This window comes from Dipodomys spectabilis, unplaced genomic scaffold, assembly GCF_019054845.1.
Source record: "Dipodomys spectabilis isolate Male_0828 unplaced genomic scaffold, ASM1905484v1 ptg000264l, whole genome shotgun sequence".
In the NCBI taxonomy this organism is placed as follows: domain Eukaryota; kingdom Metazoa; phylum Chordata; class Mammalia; order Rodentia; family Heteromyidae; genus Dipodomys; species Dipodomys spectabilis.
In genome coordinates this window covers 9,788,493-9,812,053 of record NW_024870941.1, presented here as the reverse complement: position 1 = coordinate 9,812,053, position 23,561 = coordinate 9,788,493, and the positions used below count along the sequence as shown (strand labels likewise).

Sequence of the window (23,561 nt, the reverse complement as noted above, 5' to 3'; positions counted from 1 at the left end):
AAAAAAAAACAAAAAAAAAACAAAAAACAAATGAAATAAGGTTACAAACCTCACAAATCCAAAACACTGCCAACACCACAGGTTGTTGAAGAAGTGAGCAACATATATCTTATTTGTAGTTTCTGAACATATAAAATGACACAACAACTTTAGAAGACAAAACTAAGTGCATTCTATGGTCCAGCATTTGTGCTGTTGGTATTTTTTTTTTCTTCAAATGCATGGCAAACCAGAATCCACCCAAAAATCAGGTAGCAGTTTCATTCATAGTTGTCAAAACTTAGAAATCAAGATGTCTTATATAGGTGACTGCATGAATACTGTGCAAAGAATGATACTTTATTCAATACATGCGAAGAATGTGTTTTATTCAATGCTAAGAAGAAATGAATTCCTCATGGTCGAAAAGATAAGGAGGAACTAAACCCCGGTTACTCAGAGAAAGAAGCCAATCTGAAAAGTCAATCATTTCAACTCGATGGCATTCTTGAAAAGAAAAGCGGCCGTGGGGAATGGGAGCCTCTTCTTTCGGTGGCCGTCCTTGTGGCTGGACCTGGTGTCTCGTTGCCACTGGGGGTAAGAAAGCAGGTGTTCTGTACCCCCAGCGCTTCTGTGGGATGTGTGGCTGGTGGTGCTGCAGGGAACGAGGCTTGCGGAGCGCGTGGCTCCTGGTCGGGGCCGGTCAGTCGGGCTCATGACCAAAGTCTCTCCAGAAGGAGGAAGCCTCACAGTGTCACCAGCGACTCTCATTTTCATTCTCCACGCAGCAGGAGGTATAACTTCCTTTTCTGTTATAACAAATTCAGACTTGTAAAGGGAGGAGCACAGTGCTTTAATATACTTTTCAGACGCATTTGTATTAAAGGGAACATAAAAGGAACATCTATGAAAAGAACCCAAGGCCGCCTCTGATCTCTTCAAAGGCTACAGCATCCATCCATCTTCCTTCCCCCTCGGGAAGAGGGGCTCTGTCTGAAGCCGTGAGCTCATAATCGGGACCCCACACGCACCCGGCTCCCACCCCCACAGGCCTCACAGGGACAGAGGACAGCACTGGCCATCCCTCCCCCTATGTCTGGCTGAGGATGGCAGTTCCCATCGGTGCTCTGGAGCTCCTGGGCAGGCCCAGGGACAGCGTCTCTCGTGACGTCATCAGTCAGCTAGGGAGGTTCCCAGATGGTATATAAAGGACCTGGGTGGGATGGGGAGGAGGCACCATGGCAGTGTCCGTTGGGATGAAGGCAGGCGCGCGGCTGGCCAGGCCCTGGCTGCGCCTGCTCAGCACGAGGGCACTGGGCACCAGGGCCGCGCCCACCCCCAAGCCGGTGCTGCCCTTCGAGGCCATCCCCCAGTGCCCGGGCAACAGGTGGCTGAGGCTGCTGCAGATCTGGAGGGACCAGGGCCACGAGAACAGACACCTGGACATGCACCGCCTCTTCCAGGACCTGGGGCCCATCTTCAGGTGAGCGCCTCTCCTGCCCTGCTGAGGATGCGGCAGTGCCTGCCCCGCGGGTGCCCCGGTCCCGGCCAGGCACAAGACCCACACCTCCGCCATGGGCCTCTCTGCCCTGTGCCCAAGGAAGGGAGGAGCAGAGTAGCTGTGGGCCTGGTCACTGCCACATGCCAGAGCCTGCCGGCAGCGAAAGGAAATCCTTATTTAGGGGGTGAGGTTGAAGAAGAAAGACACAAGACAAAGGATGGGGCCGGGAGGTCTGCAGCTCAAGACTGCAGCCCCGTTTATTCTTAACTTTCTCTGATATATGCTGTTAGAAATCAAGGAGTTGCATAAGGTTACCATAGTCCAGAAAGACAAGGAAGATTTAAGTTTAGTAAAAACAGAGTGAAATAAAAACAAGACAAGGTCAACTGGTTAAATGTAAAACAGACTCTGCAGACATAGCAAAGCAATCTGGGCACCTGGTGTTTTTCAAGTAAGCCAGTTCTTTGTACGTGCCTTCAAGCTAGCACGAGGGTCCAGATGACCTTTACTGTTGAGCTTTACTGTCAGCTCCCTACATTTCCCCGTCTTTGTTTGAAGAAGCGAACCCACCTGTCTTAGGTTGGGTGGATCGCCTTGTCTGTCTTACCCGTCATTTGGAACTTCTTCAGAGCGAAGCTGAAGGCCCTGTCTTAGGTTGGTCAGACTGGCACCCCCTCTTACCCGTCTCTGACTGTGATTCCTCTCGGGGGAAATTCATTCACTTGGAGCTTGATCTTATGCAACTGGCTGGCTAAACTCATAAGAGAGTTTTGTAGTACATGTATAATGCAAGGAAGGCATAGAAAAACCATCAGTAGGGGCTGGGAAGGTGGCTCAGTGGTAGAGTGCTTGCCTTGCATGCCTGAGGCCCTGGGTTCGATTCCTCAGCATCACATAAGCAGAAAAAAACAAAGTGGGGCTGAGGCTCAGTGGTAGAGCCCTAGTCCAGCTGAAGAACTGGGGGACAGCGCCCAGGCCCAGAGTTCAGGCTCCACGACCAACAAAAAAAAGAAAAACCATCAGTAAAAGCATTCCCCGGCCAAGCGATGTCATTAGCAGTTCTTTAACATTAGTCAGAGATGGGATACAGCGTTGAATTGTTCAAATAGTTCTTTAGCAGTTTTTACCACTTCAGAGTCCAGAGGTGGGGCTTGTTCTAAGCTGGCTATTTGCCTGTGGAGTTGAAAAAGGTCTAAAGACAAGTTATTATGGTGCCAAATACCATTGAGAAGTGCTACAACTTTTCCCCAGGAGTGGTTTGATTTGTTGTGTATGGGAGGGGTCACCCAAAGGAAACCACACCGGGCATGACCGCGCACTCGCTGTGAAGTTTGCAGAGCGTGGACTTGTTCTCCTACAGATAATACTGACGCATGCAGTGCCTCTAGTTTTTGCTCTACCTTGTCATCAATCCGGCCTTGAAAGTGCAGCAGCCGGGGTTAGGCCCCGCACATAGGATGGGCCAATGTCCGCGCAAAGCCGAATATAATCAGTTCTTCCTCCCTTTTTTCTAAAAGGTCTGATGGCCGCTTGGCAGGCTGCATTAGCATTTTCATATGCCAATTGTTGTACAAGAACCATGCTGGCATCCCCATCTTGGACCAGATGGCCTGTTGCCTCCAGTAATGGAGAGACAAAATTTGATAAGGTTCATCTGGTCCCTGTCTAATTTTGGAGAGGTCCTCGGTCTTACCAGAGTTAGGAAGCTTTTTCCAGGCATGTTTAGCAGCGGCATTGATCTGAGCATATGCGCCCACAGGGTAATTTAACTGGGTCTGGGTGTCGTTGTAAGCACTGTCCCCAGGGAGCTCTGCAAATGTAGTGGGTATATTATTAGCCCTGTTGACCTCTGCTGTGGCCTGACACTGTTCCACAAATTCAGACTTCTACAATAAGTAGTCTCCTCTGCTAAGCAAGCTCTAGCTAACTTTCCAATCATTTGGGCATAAAGCATCAGTGGACAAAGTTTCCAACATTAGTTGAGTAAATGGAGGTGTAGGCCCATATTGAGCGCAAGCAATTTTTGGGTCCCTTATTTGTTTAAATGGAAGGGTTGATGAGTTCTTTGTTGATTTTGGTCCTCCGTTACAGGAAATAAGTGAAAACCAGAAATATCCTCTCCTCTATGAGCAACCTGTGCCAAAGAGAGCTGCAGGGCGCTACGCCTGGGAGGGAGATTAGCCCCGGTCCCAAGAGGGAATTCATCTTTAGGAGGACCAGGTAGCTTCAAAGGCCTGGGCGGTGTCAGGACAATGACAGGCAGAGGTGGTGGAAAGGAATCGAAACTCTCCAGGACTGTCGGCGGTGGCTCACAAAGATTCACCTTTAAAGGGGTTTGTTGCTTTGTTTGAATCTGTGACAATCGATCCATGACTGAATTCAACATTTCCTCAACATGGGGCAATCTGTCCTTAGAAGGCTCATCATATATTTTTTCCTGAGTATCTGAGCCATCTGATTTTTCCTCATTGCCTGGCCCAGTGGGTTCAGCTTTTATGAATTTTCTTAGTTCCTCTCGGGCAGCGGCATACACTCCCGGGGCAGGGCGATGTTCGCCACCCTGTTCAACTTCCCCAATCAAAATGGATTGAATTTTGTCTGCTCATGCCTGGGATCCAAACATCTCAGACCAAATTCCAAAGAGTAAAAGCATCCACCGGTTTTTTTTTTTTTTTAGGGCCATTTGTGTCATAGTGTCCCTGAATCCTTTTTCCAATTTTTTGCCAAGTTTCTAAATTAATGGTTCCTTCCTCTGGGAACCGGGGCATACTTGCTCAACAAAGTGAAAGAAACGTTCTAACGGACTCTGTCCAACTTTCACTCCTCGAGCGTGAAGCATGCCATTTAGGGGCCTGCACATAGAGCGTGCACCTGTTACCTTGCCCCATAATTTCTTACTCCTGACTATACTCTCTTCCGCCCTCCTTCCTAAGTTTCTGGATGTCCTCTTACGGTAGCCAGGTCCTCTGCCGTGGTCTCAGGTTTTCAGGTCCCTGTTCGGGCGCCACTTGCCGGAGCCTGCTGGCAACGAAAGGGAATCCTGATTTAGCGGGTGAGGATGAAGAAGAAAGACACAAGACAAAGGATGGGGTCGGGAGGTCTGCAGCTCAAGACTGCAGCCCCGTTTATTCTTTTTTTTTTTTTTCTTTTTGCTTATGTGGTGCTAAGGAATCGAACCCAGGGCCTCATGCATGCAAGGCAAGCGCTCTACCACTGAGCCACCTTCCCAGCCCCGCCCCGTTTATTCTTAACTTTCTCTGATATATGCTGTTAGAAATCAAGGAGTAGCATAAGGTTACCATAGTCCAGAAAAACAAGGAAGATTTAAGTTTAGTAAAAACAGAGTGAAATAAAAACAAGACAAGGTCAACTGGTTAAATGTAAAACAGACTCTGCAGACATAGCAAAGCAATCCCGGGCACCTGGTGTTTTTCAAGTAAGCCAGTTCTTTGTACGTGCCTTCAAGCTAGCACGAGGGTCCAGATGACCTTTACTGTTGAGCTTTACTGTCAGCTCCCTACAGCCATGGATTCCAAAGTCTTCCAGGTGGACAGAGAGAAGCGTAGCGCACGGAGCAGAGACAGAGCAGCGAGCACTGTGGTGGGAGTGGCCCAGCGGGGCGCATGGGAGGTCCCAGGGTGCGGGCCAGGCCAGGAGGAGGCCAGAGCCCCAGCAGCCACTCTGGGTGGGTCTGCAGAGGGCTGGGAAGGACAGGATGGCGTTCAGCAGCTCTGTGCATCCGCAGGTACAATGTGGGGAGTTCGCGGGTCGTATCGGTGATGCTGCCAGAGGACGCTGAGAAGCTGTACCAGGTGGAGAGTTTGCATCCACACCGGCGGCTGATGGAGCCCTGGTGGCCCACAGAGAGCATCGCGGGCAGAAACGCGGCGTGTTCTTGCTGTGAGGAGCCCCTGGGGGTGAGGAGGGAGGAGGGCTGGGTAGACTGAAGATCCTGGATACTGTGTGGGTGGAAGCAGGGTGCCTGCCCCTGTGGCATCCCACAGGGCCCTCAGCTTGGGGCCAAGGGCACCTGGCAGGAGAGAGGAAGTACGCTGAGCAAACCCAGGAAGCGGGACCCTCCACGTCCCCCTCCCCATCGGTGGCTGACCCCGTGTGCTCCGGAGGGACGGGCAATTGAGCTGGCCCCCGCTTGGCATCTTCATGAAGCAACCTTCCCTTTGGGTTGCTGACCCTAGGGGTCATGGGTAGGAAGTAGAAGATGGATGTCTCCTTTGTGTTCAGCCCTAAGTGTGTGTGTGTGTGTGTGCGCGCGCGCACGCGTGCGTGCATGCACAGAGTGCATGTGCACGTGTGTGTGCACTGTAGTGACGGGGGGCACAGGTAAGCGGTGGCATGTGTGATTTGTCATGGCCTAGCCATGAAGGGGGGCTGTGGGGAGAGCAAGCACTAAAACAGGGAGGTGAGGCTGAGGACCCCGTTCCCCTTCCCGTTGCGGTGAAGTCCTTGGCCGAGTGTCAGGAGAGGGGCTTCTTGTCAGGGGACTTTTAGAGGAGGTGGGATGCTCAGTGCAGGCTGGGAGGATGTGGGGTATGCCCACAAAGCAAGCAGGCTCCTCGTGAGCATGGAGGCACACACCCTGCGCAGGACTGCACATTCCTTGTCTGTGCACTTGCACCAGCGCTTGTGCCAGTGCACAGACAGGAAGAGTGCTCTGAGTGTGCAGTGGTTCTGGTGGACGCAGGTGTGTCTGGGTGAGCGTGTGTGGGGTGCAGCCGCTGCCCGTAAAGGCAGGCATTTGCCCTGGGAAGTAGGCGGTGCTCACGGTGGCTGGCGATGCAGAGTGACAATCCTGGTTCACAGAAGCATTTCCGAGGGGCCTGGGCCATGGCTGGTGGGCGCTGCGGCACAGCAGGCTTGGGTCCCGGTCTGCAGAAGGTGGGGACACTTCACAGAGACAGATAGGGGGTACGGACTCAGAGCGCAGCTGCCACCGGGAAGAGCAGGGAGGGAGAGGTCAGCCACAGCTTCTGCACTCTGAGGTGGTCAGGCAGGCGAAGCTGGGCGGGAGGGTCGGCCCCTCCCCTGAAGAAAAGGCCTCCACCCCGGTCAGGGCAGCCAATGCCCCCAACAAGTCCATGCAGCTCTGTCCAGCCCCAGCAGAGACCTCGGTGACCGTTGACCCAGCACGCGAGGGTTGCTGTGGGAGATGGTGCAGACAGGGAGTGCCGCTGCGCGCTGCTGCCTGCCCCTGAGCCGGTGGCCCTCCCCCCCCGCCCGCCCAGTGTCCAGCGGGCCCCAGAAGGGCAGCGTGGCCAGGGCTGGAGCCTCCTCTCAGGCTCCACTCCCATTGCTGCAGGAACGGGCCCGAGTGGCACCTCAACCGACTGCTGATGAACCGCTTGGTGCTGACACCAAAGGCTGCCCAGAAGTTCTTCCCCATGGTGGACGCGGTGGCCAGGGACTTCTCCGCGTACCTGCGGAAGAAGATGCTGCAGAACACCCGTGGGAGCCTCACCCTGGACATCCAGCCCAGCATCTTCTATTACTCTATAGAAGGTTTGTGGCTGTGCCCAGTCAGTGGTCTGGGGAGGGCCGGGGGTTGGGGGGGAGGGCCCGCGGGGGAGGGGGAGGCATCCTTCAGCCTGGACTCACTTCCGCTCAGCAGTGCCATGGTCTCTGCAGCTAGCAACTTCGCTCTTTTTGGGGAGCGGCTGGGCCTCTTTGACCAAAACATGAGTTCCAGAAGCCTGAACTTCATCCATGCCCTGGAGGTCATGTTCAAGTCCACCGGGCAGCTCATGTTCCTGCCCAGGAGCCTGTCCTGCTGGACCAGACCCCAGGCCTGGAAGGAGCACTTTGAGGCCTGGGACTTCATTTCCGAGTACGGTGAGGGCCGCAGGGCAGTGGCACAACCGTCGCCCCGTTTCTGGTTTATTCTAGTCACAGGCCGCACACCAAGCGCTGACTTCCCATTGGTCCTTGCGGGCAGTTGGTGGCGAGGTGGTGGCTGGGCCGGCACTGGAGATGGTGGAAAGGGATGGGGAGAAGCGGATGCGCTGGGCAGTGGGGCGTGGGGAGAGGACAGAGAGGCACTCCCTGACCCCTGACCCCTGACCCCGGCCCCCCACAGCCAACAGCTGCATCGAGAAGGTGTGGCAGGAGCTGGCTCTCAGCCCTCACCAGGACTACAGCGGCATCGTGCCCGAGCTGCTGGCACACAAGGGCCTGCCCCTTGACGCCATCAAAGCCAATGCTCTGGAGCTCACCGCTGGAAGCGTGGACACGGTCGGACCCACCGCCACCTCCTGGCCCAGCACAAAGCTCACGCTCCCCCTTGGCCGAGTTCTCCCAGGAACAGTTGCCCCAAGTCCCACCCCTAGGCTGGAGTGTGTATGTGGGGGGGGGGCTCACGTGGAGGCAGCTCTCCCAGGCTCCCCGAGGACGGTGGCTGGAGCAAAGCAGAGGGGAGGGGCCGAGGAAGGGGAGGGGGGAGCAGCGCGCAGGGCAGGTCTCAGCACTGTGGGAAAGCAGTCGATGTGGGGAGGGAGGTGCTGGGCCCCTATGCCAGCCAGCAGACAGAAGTCAGGGCGTTGCGCCCTATGCCTGCAGGGTGCTGGGATCAGGGAGGGCCTAGGAAGCCACACCGCGACTCAGGCCACTCTGGGGGCTCCAGATACAGAGACACTTTGGCCACGCCGAGACCCCCTCGCATAGCGGAAGAGTCTGCAGCAAGGCCCGCTGGGGCCGGGGAAGCTCAGGCTGGACATGGTCGGGGTGGAGGGTTCTGTGGACCGCTAGGCACTCAGGGTCCTGAAGGCAGGTGGCTGTTCTTTCCAAAATACCCCTGAGGGACACTAAGGGTCATCTCCAAGGGACAGTGCAGCGCAGTGCATGGGAGTCAGGCCCTGAGGAGGGAGCTGGGCCGGCATCTGTGGGGCTTCGCTTCGGTACTTAGGGCACAGTACTTGGGAGGCCGGTGGTCCTGGGCCCACCCTGCTCCCTGTGTGCCCTTCCCCAGGGCAGGGGCGTCCCTCTGCGTGGGTGACCTGGAGTGGGGGATGTGGGCAGCGCCCTTTTCTGAGCCTCCCCCCCCCCCAACCCGTGGCGTCTGCAGACCTCCTTCACCTTGATGATGACGCTCTTCGAGCTGGCTCGGAACCCCGCTGTGCAGCGGGCCCTTCGGCAGGAGAGCCTGGCCGCCGAGGCCAGCATCACCGAAGATCCCCACAAGGCCATCTCAGAGCTGCCCCTGCTGCGGGCCGCCATCAAGGAGACTCTGAGGTACGCCCTGCTGCCTGCCCACCCGTGGTGGCCCCCTGTGGTCTCTGGAGGCGCTGAGGTACGCCCTGCTGCCTGCCCACTCCGTGGTGGCCCCTGTGGTCTCTGGAGGCGCTGAGGTACGCCCTGCGGCCTGGCCCTGCGGCCTGCCCACCCGTGGTGGCCCCTGTGGTCTCTGGAGGCGCTGAGGTATGCCCTGCGGCCTGCCCACCCGTGGTGGCCCCTGTGCTCTCCAGTGGAGGAGCAGAGCTGGCGCTGGAGAGACCTGCCTTCGCCCTCTCCCCGCCCTTCCTGAGGGCAGGCGCCGGTCAAGGGCACCCACAGCAATGACCTGGGCCTTATGGTGTGTTTGCAGGGTCTTAGGTAGGAATGTGTGGAGGGGACAGGCCCCCGTCCTCTCTCTCTCTCTCTCTCTCTCTGTGAGGGGACAGGCCCCCGTCCTCTCTCTCTCTCTCTCTCTCTCTGTGAGGGGACAGGCCCCCGTCCTCTCTCTCTCTCTCTCTCTCTGTGAGGGGACAGGCCCCCGTCCTCTCTCTCTCTCTGTGTGGGGAGGGTCCTCGTCCTCTCTGTGAGGGGACAGGCCCCCGCCCTCTCTCTCTCTCTCTCTCTCTCTGTGAGGGGACAGGCCCCCGTCCTCTCTCTCTCTCTGTGTGTGGGGAGGGTCCCTTCCTTTCTGCCATGCCTGAGGCCCTTCTTGCCCCTCCCCCCCCCCCCCCCCCCCCCGTGACAGGCTCTACCCAATTGGCAGCATTTTGGACAGAACCCCCCCCTCAGATGTGGTGCTTCAGAACTACCGTGTGCCTGCTGGGGTGAGTGCACCCTGCCCCCACCCGGCAGACCCCTCCTCCCGCCACCCACGGCTGCTGCTCATCCACGGCCGCCTGTTGCCTACGGCCACTCACCCCCTCCACCCCCACAGACTTCTGTCCATGTGTATCTGTACTCCTTGGGCCGGAATCCGGCCATCTTCAAGAGCCCCGAGCGCTACAACCCCCAGCGCTGGCTGGATGGGCGGCTGCGCTTCAGCCACCTGGCCTTTGGCTTTGGGGTGCGCCAGTGCCTGGGGCGGCGCCTGGCCGAGGCGGAGATGCTGCTGCTGCTTCACCACGTGAGCGCCCGGGGCGGGGCCCGGGTGCGGCGGGGCGGGGACGGAGCGGGGCTGGGCTCAGACTCCAAAGGCCCAAGCAAGAGCAGTGCCCTGGAGGTCCCAGAGCCTTGCTCTGTCCTAGGTGCTGAAATCCTTCCAGGTGAAGACTCTGCTGCAGGAGGACTTAAAGATGACCTACCGCTTCGTGCTGATGCCCACCTCCTTCCCCCTCCTCACTTTCCAGCCTGCAAGCTAGTGCCTCTCTCACAAAGGGCCAGGCAGGTCACCCCCCCTCTGACCTCTTCTTCCCCCTTACAACAGTGCTCCCAGGGCAACAAAGCCAGGGCAGGGTGCTGGAGGGCGGGTGCCAGGCCGGCTCTGTGCAGCCGGCCTCCTCCAGCAACGACCCTCCACCCACTCCTATGATTCGGCCATATGCAGAGGCTGACACCTGTAATCCCAGCTACTCAGGAGGCAGAAATCAGAGCGATCACCATCTGATAACAGATCAGGCTCCAAACCCAAAATAAAGTAGTGAGGTGACATCTCAGACAATAAGCCAGGTGTAGTGGCATGTGCCTCGAATCCCAGCTGCTGCAGAAGGCAGAAATAGCGACACTGCATTCTAGACCACTCTGGTAAAGCATGAGACTATATTCCCAAAGCAAGTCATGTAAAAAGAGACGGTGTGTGTGTGTTTGTGTGTGTGTGTGTGCGTGCATGCCTTGAGCTCATGGCCTGCAAGATTTAGCCATAAATAAGTTTTCTATTCTATGAAATCAACCAAGAAAATGCAGTAAATATGCTTGGCTCCACGGGGGCAGTAGGATTCTACTTGCAGGCGAGAGCACATTCTGGAGACAGCACAGGGCAGGAGGTGGCTGCAGGGTGAACTGTCTTCCTCAGGATGCGAGGCCCGGACAGATGTGAACCAGGGCCTCCTGAGTCCGTAGAGTAGAAACTTCTTTCAGATTTCCTTTTAGCCATGAGAGTGCAGGACAGTCACAGAGAACAAGAGACTCAGCCAGGTTGTGGAAGGTAAAGGATGAATTATGGATGTCTCCATGTTGACCCTAAAGCCCAGGACCTTCTGATGGGACTGTGTAACTAACTAATGACAGAGTCGTGAACATTTGATGATGTTATGACGGAGGAAGCCCAAGCCAGCCTGACTGAGCCATGCCACTGAGGAAGACAGCAGGCGCCGTGTGCAGACACAGGAGGGAGATGTTCAGACAGGGCAGGAGAGGAGCCGGAGGAAAGCCCAACTCGGCAACATTGCTCCCACTACCCCCCACCCCCCCACGACTGAAAAAATAAACCTCTGCTGTTTAAACACTAGCTTGCAGTGCATTGCTATGGCTGTTAAAGCAAACTCCTAACGTCACCTGCGCATGCCAAGGAGCACCAAACACAAGAGTCCCTAACTTACAGGGAACGGGCACTGTGGGTGTGTCTGCCAGTGCCTGGCTCAGCAGAGGCTGTGATGGGCTTCATGGGGTGTGGAGGAGGAAGAGTCTAGCCACCTCCAAGGTGAGGTCCGGGGCTGGGCTGGTTCTTCTGTTACGACTCTGGCCCATGGTTGAAGGCCTGGTTTCTAGCTCACGGCCATGAAACATGAGGTGAAGGCCACTGGGAAGCGGTCCGGCGGCTGTGGGTGTGGCTTGATGGGAGCTGATGCCTGCTTTCCCTATCTGGGGGCCGGGAGCGGCCGAGCAGCTTCCGCTGTCCCACCTCTCCCTTCCCTTGGGCCTCGTTCAACACCAATGAACACAGTGAACACACCATATTTAGGCCTTTCTGAAACTCAGCTAGTTGACTTGGAAGGTACCCCTGCGATCCTTGTCCCTGAACACACACACACACACACACACACACACACACACACACACACACACACACACACACTATGCAATATCCTCAATTTTGTATTTAGTTATGTTCTTGAGATTACAGGAGCTTCTTGTTGTCCCCTGAGAGGGACCCCAGAGGTCATCATTACTCAGATTCAGTATTGAGTTCTTTAAGGCCGTCCTTGGTGGTTCTGTGGTTCCTGTCCTTGGTGGTTCTGTGTTCTCTGTCCTTGGTGGTTCTGTGGTCTCTGCCCTTGGTTCTATGGTTTCTGTCCTTGGTGGTTCTGTGGTCTCTGTCTTTGGTTCTGTGGTCTCTGTCCTTGGTGGTTCTGTGGTCTCTGTCTTTGGTTCTGTGGTCTCTGTCCTTGGTGGTTCTGTGGTTCCTGTCCTTGGTGGTTCTGTGTTCTCTGTCCTTGGTGGTTCTGTGGTCTCTGCCCTTGGTTCTATGGTTTCTGTCCTTGGTGGTTCTGTGGTCTCTGTCTTTGGTTCTGTGGTCTCTGTCCTTGGTGGTTCTGTGGTCTCTGTCTTTGGTTCTGTGGTCTCTGTCCTTGGTGGTTCTGTGGTCTCTGTCCTTGGTGGTTCTGTGGTCCCTGTCCTTGGTGGTTCTGTGGTCTCTGTCCTTGGTGGTTCTGTGGTCCCTGTCCTTGGTGGCTCTGTGGTCTCTGCCCTTGGTTCTGTGGTCTCTGTCCTTGGTGGTTCTGTGGTCTCTGTCCTTGGTGGTTCTGTGGTCCCTGTCCTTGGTGGTTCTGTGGTCCCTGTCCTTGGTGGTTCTGTGGTCTCTGTCCTTGGTGGTTCTGTGGTCTCTGCCCTTGGTTCTGTGGTCTCTGTCCTTGGTGAGTCTGTGTTCTCTGACCTTGGTGGTTCTGTGGTCTCTGTCCTTGGTGAGTTTGTGGTCTCTGACCTTGGTGGCTCTGTGGTCCCTGACCTTGGTTCTGTAGTCTCTGTCCTTGGTGAGTCTGTGGTCTCTGTCCTTGGTGGTTCTGTGGTCTCTGTCCTTGGTGGTTCTGTGGTCTCTGTCCTTGGTGGTTCTGTGTTCTCTGTCCTTGGTGGTTCTGTGGTCTCTGTCCTTGGTGGTTCTGTGGTCTCTGTCCTTGGTAGTTCTGTGGTCTCTGTCCTTGGTGGTTCTATGGTCTCTGTCCTTGGTGAGTCTGTGGTCTCTGTCCTTGGTGGTTCTGTGGTCTCTGCCCTTGGTTCTGTGGTCTCTGTCCTTGGTGAGTCTGTGGTCTCTGTCCTTGGTGAGTTTGTGGTCTCTGACCTTGGTGGCTCTGTGGTCCCTGACCTTGGTTCTGTAGTCTCTGTCCTTGGTGAGTCTGTGGTCTCTGTCCTTGGTGGTTCTGTGGTCTCTGTCCTTGGTGGTTCTGTGGTCTCTGTCCTTGGTGGTTCTGTGTTCTCTGTCCTTGGTGGTTCTGTGGTCTCTGTCCTTGGTGGTTCTGTGGTCTCTGTCCTTGGTAGTTCTGTGGTCTCTGTCCTTGGTGGTTCTATGGTCTCTGTCCTTGGTGAGTCTGTGTTCTCTGTCCTTGGTGGTTCTGTGGTCTCTGCCCTTGGTTCTGTGGTCTCTGTCCTTGGTGGTTCTGTGGTCTCTGTCCTTGGTGGTTCTGTGTTCTCTGTCCTTGGTGGTTCTGTGTTCTCTGTCCTTGGTGGTTCTGTGGTCTCTGTCCTTGGTGGTTCTGTGGTCTCTGTCCTTGGTAGTTCTGTGGTCTCTGTCCTTGGTGGTTCTATGGTCTCTGTCCTTGGTGAGTCTGTGGTCTCTGTCCTTGGTGGTTCTGTGGTCTCTGCCCTTGGTTCTGTGGTCTCTGTCCTTGGTGAGTCTGTGGTCTCTGTCCTTGGTGAGTTTGTGGTCTCTGACCTTGGTGGCTCTGTGTTCCCTGACCTTGGTGAGTCTGTGTTCTCTGTCCTTGGTGGTTCTGTGGTCTCTGTCCTTGGTGGTTCTGTGGTCTCTGTCCTTGGTGGTTCTGTGGTCCCTGACCTTGGTGAGTCTGTGGTCTCTGTCCTTGGTGGTTCTGTGGTCTCTGTCCTTGGTGGTTCTGTGGTCTCTGTCCTTGGTGGTTCTGTGGTCTCTGTCCTTGGTGGTTCTGTGTTCTCTGTCCTTGGTGGTTCTGTGGTCTCTGTCCTTGGTGGTTCTGTGGTCTCTGTCCTTGGTGAGTCTGTGGTCTCTGTCCTTGGTGGTTCTGTGGTCCCTGACCTTGGTGAGTCTGTGGTCTCTGTCCTTGGTGGTTCTGTGGTCTCTGTCCTTGGTGGTTCTGTGGTCCCTGTCCTTGGTGGCTCTGTGGTCTCTGCCCTTGGTTCTGTGGTCTCTGTCCTTGGTGGTTCTGTGGTCTCTGTCCTTGGTGGTTCTGTGGTCCCTGTCCTTGGTGGCTCTGTGGTCTCTGCCCTTGGTTCTGTGGTCTCTGTCCTTGGTGGTTCTGTGGTCTCTGTCCTTGGTGGTTCTGTGGTCCCTGTCCTTGGTGGTTCTGTGTTCTCTGACCTTGGTGGTTCTGTGGTCTCTGTCCTTGGTGAGTTTGTGGTCTCTGACCTTGGTGGCTCTGTGGTCCCTGACCTTGGTTCTGTGGTCTCTGTCCTTGGTGAGTCTGTGGTCTCTGTCCTTGGTGGTTCTATGGTCTCTGTCCTTGGTGAGTCTGTGGTCTCTGTCCTTGGTGGTTCTGTGGTCTCTGCCCTTGGTTTTGTGGTCTCTGTCCTTGGTGAGTCTGTGGTCTCTGTCCTTGGTGAGTTTGTGGTCTCTGACCTTGGTGGCTCTGTGGTCCCTGACCTTGGTGAGTCTGTGTTCTCTGTCCTTGGTGGTTCTGTGGTCTCTGTCCTTGGTGGTTCTGTGTTCTCTGTCCTTGGTGGTTCTGTGGTCTCTGTCCTTGGTGAGTCTGTGTTCTCTGTCCTTGGTGGTTCTGTGGTCTCTGTCCTTGGTGAGTCTGTGTTCTCTGTCCTTGGTGGTTCTGTGGTCTCTGTCCTTGGTGAGTCTGTGTTCTCTGTCCTTGGTGGTTCTGTGGTCTCTGTCCTTGGTGGTTCTGTGGTCTCTGTCCTTGGTGGTTCTGTGGTCTCTGTCCTTGGTGGTTCTGTGGTCTCTGTTCTTAGTGGTTCTGTGGTCCCTGTCTTTGGTGGTTCTGTGGTCCCTGTGCTTGGTGGCTTTGTGGGCTCCATCCTTAGAAGCTCCATGGCCTGCGGGGAGCAGTGGCTTCCCATTCTAGGGAGTCCCAAGAAAGCCGAGGCAGGCTGTCTTGTGTGAGAGCTCTGGCTGTGATGGTGACCTGCACCTGCCTTGCCACACACTGAGGCGGACCCAGGTATCCACTGGAGCCTCATTACCTGGACATTGGCTCTGGGATCTCTGTTCCTTTACTTTCCATTCTCCAAGGAGCACTAAGCCATGGGCCTCTAGGACTAAGTGGGTGGGGCAAGCTGACTCAGCACCAGGACAAGCTGACTCAAAGCCAGTATGGAGGCCAAGGGCCGTGTCCCTGCAGCTGGCCATGCCCTCACAGAACCCTGGTGTCTCTGGCAACTCCCTCTGTCCTCTGTTGAACACCTCCCTCCACTCCACAGGACTGTGCCTATGAGCATGGCAGCCTGGTCTTCACTCACTGGCTGGTGCCGTCCAGCTACATAGAAACCCTGCCCCAGGGCCATAGCAACCACTCACTCCTCACTCCCCCCCAGCAGCCGTTATGAAACTCAGCTAGAGCACTTGGAAGACTGACCTGTGAGCCTTATCCCTGAACCTGGTCGACAGTACCCTCAGGAGGGCTTGGGCTTTGTGTTGTCCTATCCCCATGGCCTTCCCCAGTGGCCCTGGTGTCCCAGGAGAGTGGGCCATGTCCCGGGGGGCCTTGTGGGTGGCACCCCAGGCTGGCACAGGCCGGACACAGGTGACCAGGGCCATCTGTCCTCTCGCAGCAGCACTGCTGACGCTGGCACTTGCCCCTGTCTGGGGGCAATGCCAGGACACAGCACGACCAGAGCCAGGCAGAGAGGGGGACTCGAGAGATGTAGGGCTTCCTCGCCCACAAAGGGTCACTCACAGAACGTAGGACGGAGTGTGGCCAGCAGCTGCCCACGTCCTCACCACAGCGGGAAAGTGACTGTGTGGGCCTGAGTTTTTTGCTTTTGTTTTGCACTAGTTAGTGTTTTCTTTTCCTCTTTCTTCTCACTAGTAACCTACCTGTATTCTTCTGCTATTTCTTGGAAGCTTTCCCTTTCATACCTCAGAGCTCTCAGATTTTCTGCTCATACTCAACTCCTGACATTGCTTCTCCTCCCTCCTTAAGACTGAGCAGCAGGCCTGCTCCAAGCCTGCTAGGTGTCTGTACCAACCACACCCCATTCCTGTCTCATACCTTCCTTACTCCCTGTCTCTTTCTTCATCCTCCCTGCTCCTCCTAGCCTTGTCCAGCACTATACAGAACCCAGCTCCTCATCTGGTCCTAACCCCTCCATTAGTATACAAAACCCAACTTCTAGCATCTATAGTGAGACTGCTGTGCAAACAATGCTACCAACGGCATCCTATGGTATGCAAATATTTCACTGCATTTTGAGATGGGAAAGGTACCAGGGCTGAGATACACCCACACACAGTGGCTTGAAGCATGCTCATACCCACTCTGTGAGGATACAGAGAACAATCCATTAGGGAGATTTTAGGTAGCTAAAAGCCTTAACCATCAGGAGCCCTCAAATGTGTAAACCCCAGCCTAGAAAGACGAGAAAGCAGGAACTACAACAGGCCCCAAAACCAATGTATAACCAAGGAGCAGAATAACAGTAAAGCAGAGGGAATTCCATATACTGAACTCAAAGGACTATTGATAAAAATGCCCAACTAAATGAAAAACAAATGTTTACAAGCAACAACATGAACAAAGAGAATATGAATAAAGAAATAAAAGGAATTCAAAGAGAACCAAAGCCGAATGAATTCCAAGTGAATTCTGAGTAGATACACATAAAGAGCTAAAAGAGATCAAAGAGAATCCAGATAAACACTAAAAGAGATTTAAAAAACAGATAAGCAAATTACTGAAGTAAGAAAGTCAATGTAAGACATGAAAAAAGGATCTCAATAAAGAGAAATTCTGAAAAATCAAACTGAAGGCTGAGAGACCAAAGTAAAGCAGGATGCCTCTCTGGCAGAGCAGATGGTACGAGAGACAGAATAGGAAAATATATACAAACCGACAATAGAGAAGACAAAAACCAATAAATACAAAAGACAGAAAAAGATCCAGGGGGCCTGGGCTGGGAAGGTGGCTCAGTGGTAGAGCGCTTGCCTTGCATGCATGAGGCCCTGGGTTTGATTCCTCAGCACCACATAAGCAAAAAGAAAAAAGCCAGAAATGGCACTGTAGCTCAAGTGGTAGAGCACTAGCCTTGAGCTGAAGAGCTGAGGGACAGCGCCCAGGCCCAGAGTTCAGGCCCCACAACTGGACCCCCCCCCCAAAAAAAAAGAAAGAAAGAAAGAAAAAAAGAAAAAAATCCAGGGGGAAAGTCAAAGAAATACAAACAATTTATGTGAATTTTAAGACTGAATGAAAAGACCAAATTTACATCTTACAGGTACTGAGGAGGGAGGAGAGACTATAGCCCAAAGCATAGGAAATATGTTCAAGAGAGTAATAACGGGAAACTTTTCAAATCTTGGAACAGAGAAGTTCACCCAGTTACAAGGGGTTTTTAGAAGACTCAACACAACAGATTGGAAAAGAACCTCTCCACAATGTATTACAATTAAAACATCAGCCGCAAACAACAAAAAAGATACTAATGGCTATAAAAGAGTAAAGACAGAACACTTATAGGAGAAGCCTCAGGATAACAGATTTCCCAACAGAACCCACAAGAACAAGATGAGCTCAAGACAATGCCTTTCTATCTCTGGATGCAAACGACTGACATCCCAGAATATTCTACCTAATGAAGCTTTCATTCATAACCGAGGGGAAAATAAAATGATTCCTTAACAACAAAGACAACAATTCATCACTCCTACACTACAGAAGATACTCAAAGACATTCTGCATGCAGGTCACCATAAACATGGGACATATCTGGTGAACACATTTCCCACCAGATAACTAGAGAAGCATAGTTCTGTGGAAGTGAAAGAAATACAAAACGAAAACTTGAGGGGACATGCAGAAATTACTACATGCATTTCAATCCTAACACTTCACATCAACATTCTGCAGTAACAGATATAGAAAGGGTGTCAGCTTCCATCCTGGACATGGCTATCAACTTGGTGTGCTGTTCATGTGGGTGGCAGGTTTATTTAGCATGATGAATCTATACACTTTGTTTTTTTTTTTCTGTTTTTATAATTCCTTTAAAAATCCTATTAAGTATCCACATAAGAATCACTGTTTACATTTTTTTTTTTTGTCGGTCGTGGAGCTTGAGGTCTGGGCTTGGGTGCTGTTCCTGTGCTCTTTAGCTCAAGGTGAGTGCTCTACTGCTTGAGCCACAGCGCCACTTATGGTTTTCTAGTGGTTTATTGGAAATAAAGAGTCTCATGGATTTTCCTGCCTGGGCTGGCTTCGAACCATGATCCTCAGATCTCAGCCTCCTGAGTAGCTGGGATTTTGGGTGTGAGCCACTGTACCCAACCAGTGTTTACTTTTAAAGGATGGTTTTCATTACTATCTCTTTGTGAAAATAATAAATTGATGTCTTTTGTTCCTGATCTGCTATTGGTCCTCATCACGACTGCCTATAACCCAAATTTCTTGCCATCTCAACTTCCCACATCACCTCCTAAATCAGAGAGGAAGAGGACTTTCTGGCTCCATTTTTTTCTAGCCAGTGACAAAAAAGGCCACTCTCAGCAGAAAATGGCTACAGAAGACAAAACATCACCCTTTTATACCACTTGTAACATTAAAGGGAACTAACACTGTTTTTTTTTTTTGTTTTTTTATGGTCGGTCGTGGGGCTTGAACTCTTAGGCGCTGTCCCTGAGCTCTTCAGCTCAAGGCGAGTGCTCTACTGCTTGAGCCCCAGCGTCACTTCCGGAACTAACATTGTTTAGGGGGACAATGAAGCAGGATAGATGGATGAGGCCACAAGGAAATTCGTATTCTTTAAACAAATGTCAAAGGGGCAAGACTCAGAATAAAACCAGGAAGTAAGCTCAAAAAGCAGGCAAGCTCTCCTCCTTCCAAATCACTTTTTAATGTTAAGTTACAAGAATAGAAGATATGGGAGACTCTGTCTAAATCTGCCTTCTTAAAAACAGGAGAGAACCTCTAATCTGTCTTGTCCTTGGAAGTGGGTGGGAAATGGCAGGAAGGATGGAGGGCATGTCCTGCCCAGGAAGTCCTGAAGGTTAGGCTGTGTTCTGGTGGTCTTTACCCAGCTCACCCACAGAGCATGGCTGCCTTGCATTTACCCAGCTCAAAGGGTAAAAGCCAGAGGTAGAAGCAGCCATTTTGAGTCTTTACTTCCTATTTCCTGCAGAGGGAGTAGGAAGTATTCCCCTCCTTTTCCATTTCTCCCTACTTTAACCAAGTGATGCTAAGGTACATCCTTGTTAAAATTTTTACTTTATGAGACTTTCTTTTTTTGAGATTCCCTGAAATGCTTTTTACCGCGTGGAAACTGGGAAGTTGAGGAACCCTCGTCAATTTTATGTGGATGCCAGGGAGATGCAGGGCCCTCGGACTCGCCTTTTGTAGCTCATCCTCACCTTTAAAAGAATTATCCTCACTTTTTGGTATCTGTACGAGCCCTGGAACCGGTTCAACACAGATTCTGGAAGACAGTTGTACTGACACAAATGGACTGTAAAATCATCACACTTGGTAAAATAAGCCAGTCCCCAAAATCTTCATAGGATGTGATTCCTTTCCATATGTAATGGACAAATCCAGGAGACAGAAAGTAGCTGGTGATTTGAGTCTGGAACGGTGATGGGGCGGAAGGAGAATAGTGGGCTGTTAATGAGTGCAGAATTTCTTTCCGGGACTAGTAAATGTTCTAGAACTAGATTGCTCTGATGGTTGCACTAAAAAAATCTGTGACCACATGTAAGAACCATTTGTACAATAAACTTTAAGTGGGTAAAGCCATATGGTGTATTACTAAAGTGGTTTTTTACAATTCAAAAAATAGATTTTAGATAATAGATTTTAGATTTTTAGATAAAAAAATGATTTTAGACTTTTAGATAAAAAGAATCTCAATGCATTTAAGAGAATCAGGAACTCCAAATTAGTAAAATGAAAGAAAATTACCTAAAAATAGAGCAGCAATAAATGAAATGGAGACTAAAATAATACCACAAAAATCAATGAAAGGACAATTTTTTTCTTTTGTGATGACAAATTCTTACCTACAGTAACCAAGGGGAAAGAGGGAAGATTTTCACAAAGCTTAGGATGGAAAGGGGAAGTGTGAGGTAGTCCTCCAGAAACAGAAAGGTCCAGGTGGGGAATTCCAAAAACAAATATACATCAGCAAATTGGAAAACCTAGACATAGTGGACACATTTCTTTATACATGTGAGCTCCCAAATTTAACACAGAAATTCAGCGTATAAATAACAAATAATACAGAATTGGTGAGAAAATCTTCAACAAAGAAAAGCCTAGGACACATGGCCTCATCATAGAATAATAACAAGTCTCTAAAGACAAATGAATGCTAACTCTTGTCAAATTATTGCAACATACTGAAGGCCATGAACCTTCTGAAATTCTTCTATGTGGCCACAAGTACACTGATAGCAAATTGGTAAGGTAAAAACAACCACCACCACAAAAACCCCTATAGACCAATAGTTATGGGGAGTACAGATGCAAAAATGTCCAGAAAATAACACCTGAGCAAATCGGAAAGCACATAAACTGTTCATCATGAACAAGTCAGGTTTATCCCAGGAATTCAAAGGCGGCTTTAATACGTTGTATGTCAGTCCAGACAGTCTGTCTGCCAGCATGGCGGGACATTCTACCAACACCAGGTTTCCTAGAAGAGGAGGTAAAAGAATCTGGAGTTGAGAGCCAGCCTGAGCAAAGTTCTCTCTCTACCCTACTCAAAAACAAAACAACAAATACACAGACAAGGCTCAAGTGGCGAGGCACTTGCTCAGAATATGGTAGGTCCTGGGTTCAAATCCTGGCACTGCCCCTGCCAAAACTAAATCAGCTGAATGAAGAATAGGATCATATGATCATCTCAGTAGGTACAGGAAGAATACTTGATACAATGAAACTTTTTTCTTGATCACAAACCTAAACAAATGTGGTACAGAAGTACTGAGCTTCCGCACGAAGGGGGCTGTGTCTGAGAAGCCCGTCCACAACCTGATCCTAAGTAGAAAGAAGCTGAGTGTGTTTTCTCTCATTCTGGACTGAGCTGAGGCTGTCCCCTTTATCTACCTTATCAAATACAGTACTGAAAGTCAGCCACAGCAGTGAGGCACGAAAAAAAAGACAAACAGGAAGAGGGAGCGTTCACCCTGCTAAGACCCAGTGAGGCCCCAGGACTCACGGGGTCAGTCAAAATTCAAAACTGATACTTGGTACAAAATCGATGCTTGGAACTCGGTAGAAGTTTTCTGCAACAGTCATGAATTTGCCAACAAAGCATTCACCATAGCTACAAAAATAAAACAAAACACACAAAAACCTTTCACAATGAAGCAAACGAGGCGAGTGAGAGACAACTTTCACGAAAATGGCACAGGAACGAGGTCTGAAGCCATGTGGCTGGTTTGCGCTCCTCTGTTCAGAATGAGCGGCGGCAAGTTCCTGATCCCAGAGCGCCATGCTCCTCCCTGTTCAGAATGAGCGGCGGCAAGCTCCTGATCCCAGAGCGCCACGCTCCTCCCTGTTCAGAATGAGCGGCAGCAAGCTCCTGAGCCCAGAGCGCCGCTCTGCCGCCTTCTCTCATGAGTTAGCTTACATTTTGTTCCACATCAGAGTATTTCTAATCATGGCAATTCCTTCTGTAGCCATGGATCTGAAGTGCGTGTGGTTTAATGTCTTGCATTTGTGATTGTCTCATTTCCCTTGCACTTTGGACTGGTAGCGTTGTTTTCCTTTGTGCTTGGGGGAGGAGGCTTGGGCGTTCCACTGCAGGAATCCTGGAGAGCTGCACACACAGGCAGAGCGGGCATCCGGTCCTCGGGTGGTGTAGTGTGTGGTGTTATCATGTCCTCCATTGAGCACCATCTCTGGTCTGTGTGCTCTATTCATCATGAGCCATGTGGTCGCGAAACCTCCAGCTAATAGGGTGAAACATTCCTCTGGTCATTTCTTCAGTCAGTGTTTCTGCAATATGACGATAGCGTGGTGTGTGTGTGTACAGAGGGGATACGTTTCTGATGAACTTCACCTTGTTTAAGACAAAGCTCTCTAGCAAAATGGGACTGATAGGATATAGAGAAACAGATAAATAGACGTGTACTCTTTGTTGAAAGTTCCAACGTGGAGTCTGAGGCCTCCCCCTGCCCATCCCCCCCGCCGGCCCACTGACGCGGTCAGTGGCCATCGGGGCCGAGTGCCTTTGACCTCAGGGGCTGCAGCCCGGAGCACTGACTGATTTCATGCGGCGTGCCCGAGGGACCAAGTTGTATTTAAATCTTACCCAGTTAGCCAGTGCTCCGCAGCAATACCTAGATAGGAAATGGGACTAGATAGGAAATACCTAGATGGGAAAGGTTGTGCCCCTCCCCAAACCATATTTGAAGATGGCAGCTTCCAACGTGGTCGTGTTGGGGACAGAGCTCTGAGGAGGGATGCGGCCGGTGATGCCCAGTGCCCCAGCAGGCCCCGCATCCTTACAGGACACTCTGGACGGAGACCCGCGGCCCAGAGCCCAGCCCATGTGAAGGCCTGTGCCGAATGCCTGACCTGCGCAGCCTGGCCCCTGGCAGCGCGGGACACGCAGGCCTTGGCTGTGGACCCTGGTCTGTGCGGTCTGTTGTGGCAGCTCCCTGAGCTTCTGTACTGACAGAAACAGCCTTCAAACAGGCAGAAGAGGCGGGGAACCATTTCTCGTCATCTGTGTATGTACACGTGCTTTAAACACGATGGCGTGTCTGGAAGAGCGGAACAGCAGAGCCATGCCTCCACGTACACCCAGCTGACGGTACAGGACAGGAATACAGACGCGAAACCCCGTCCACACAGCCAGCAGAGTGCCCGCGAGTGGACGAACGGACGAGGAACAAGATGCGATCACACACCACAAGTTGTGCCATCATGGAAGGACCCGGCAGCCTGTGAGTGGACGGAAGCAGGCAAGGCAGAGCAAGCACCAGAGACGCGAGTTCCACGCAGTTCTAAGCAGACTCATGCTTCCCACACGTGCGGTCCTGGGGCCCGGGGAGCTGCGGGTCTGGGGAGCTGCGGGTCTGGGGAGCTGCGGGTCTGGGGAGCTGCGGGTCAGAGGACACACAATTTTAGCTAGCCAGGAGAAGTAGTTCAGAGATAAGAAACAAGATGGTAACTAAACAAAAAGCAGTGTGATTAAAACGTGCTGAGAGAGGGCTGTGAACTCCTCATGAGAGAATCGTAGCCGTGCTGAGCACGCCGTTTAGCTTTCTTACCCCTAGACAATGGGCATGTGTGTGAAAAACAGTGCTGTATGTGATAACTGCAAACCACGCCAGCTTCCCATTTGACAACGAGGACATAACTGTGGATAGTTACAGTTAAATCGGGCTTGTCTGGCTGTTGATCTTCAGGGGGAATAAGCAATCCAGGGCTCCCTGAAGAGCTAGAGCCTCATCCGAGGCCCCCACTCCTGGCCAGGAGGCTCCTTCTTCCATCCAGTTCAGAACCTGCTCTGCCCTTGCTGCGTGCCCCCACAGACCTTGCAGACAGACACGAGGCACTGAGCCAAACCCTCCCTGCACCTCCCACCAAGGAAATCTATCAATCCCCGACAACGTTTCCAGGGCAGACCCAGGGAC

The 23,561-nt window shown here is 52.3% G+C and overlaps 1 protein-coding gene across 1 annotated transcript; it reads left to right on the top strand.

Moving 5' to 3' along the window:
• Window positions 1-1,217: 1,217 nt before the first annotated feature.
• Window positions 1,218-10,062, top strand: LOC122125344 (cytochrome P450 11B2, mitochondrial-like). Its single transcript, XM_042699957.1, is given in 10 exon segments — window positions 1,218-1,462; window positions 5,226-5,332; window positions 5,335-5,380; window positions 6,798-6,997; window positions 7,124-7,327; window positions 7,572-7,726; window positions 8,556-8,722; window positions 9,450-9,528; window positions 9,639-9,827; window positions 9,949-10,062. Coding segments are annotated over 10 exon segments (1,506 nt in total).
• The last annotated feature ends 13,499 nt before the right edge of the window (window positions 10,063-23,561 follow it).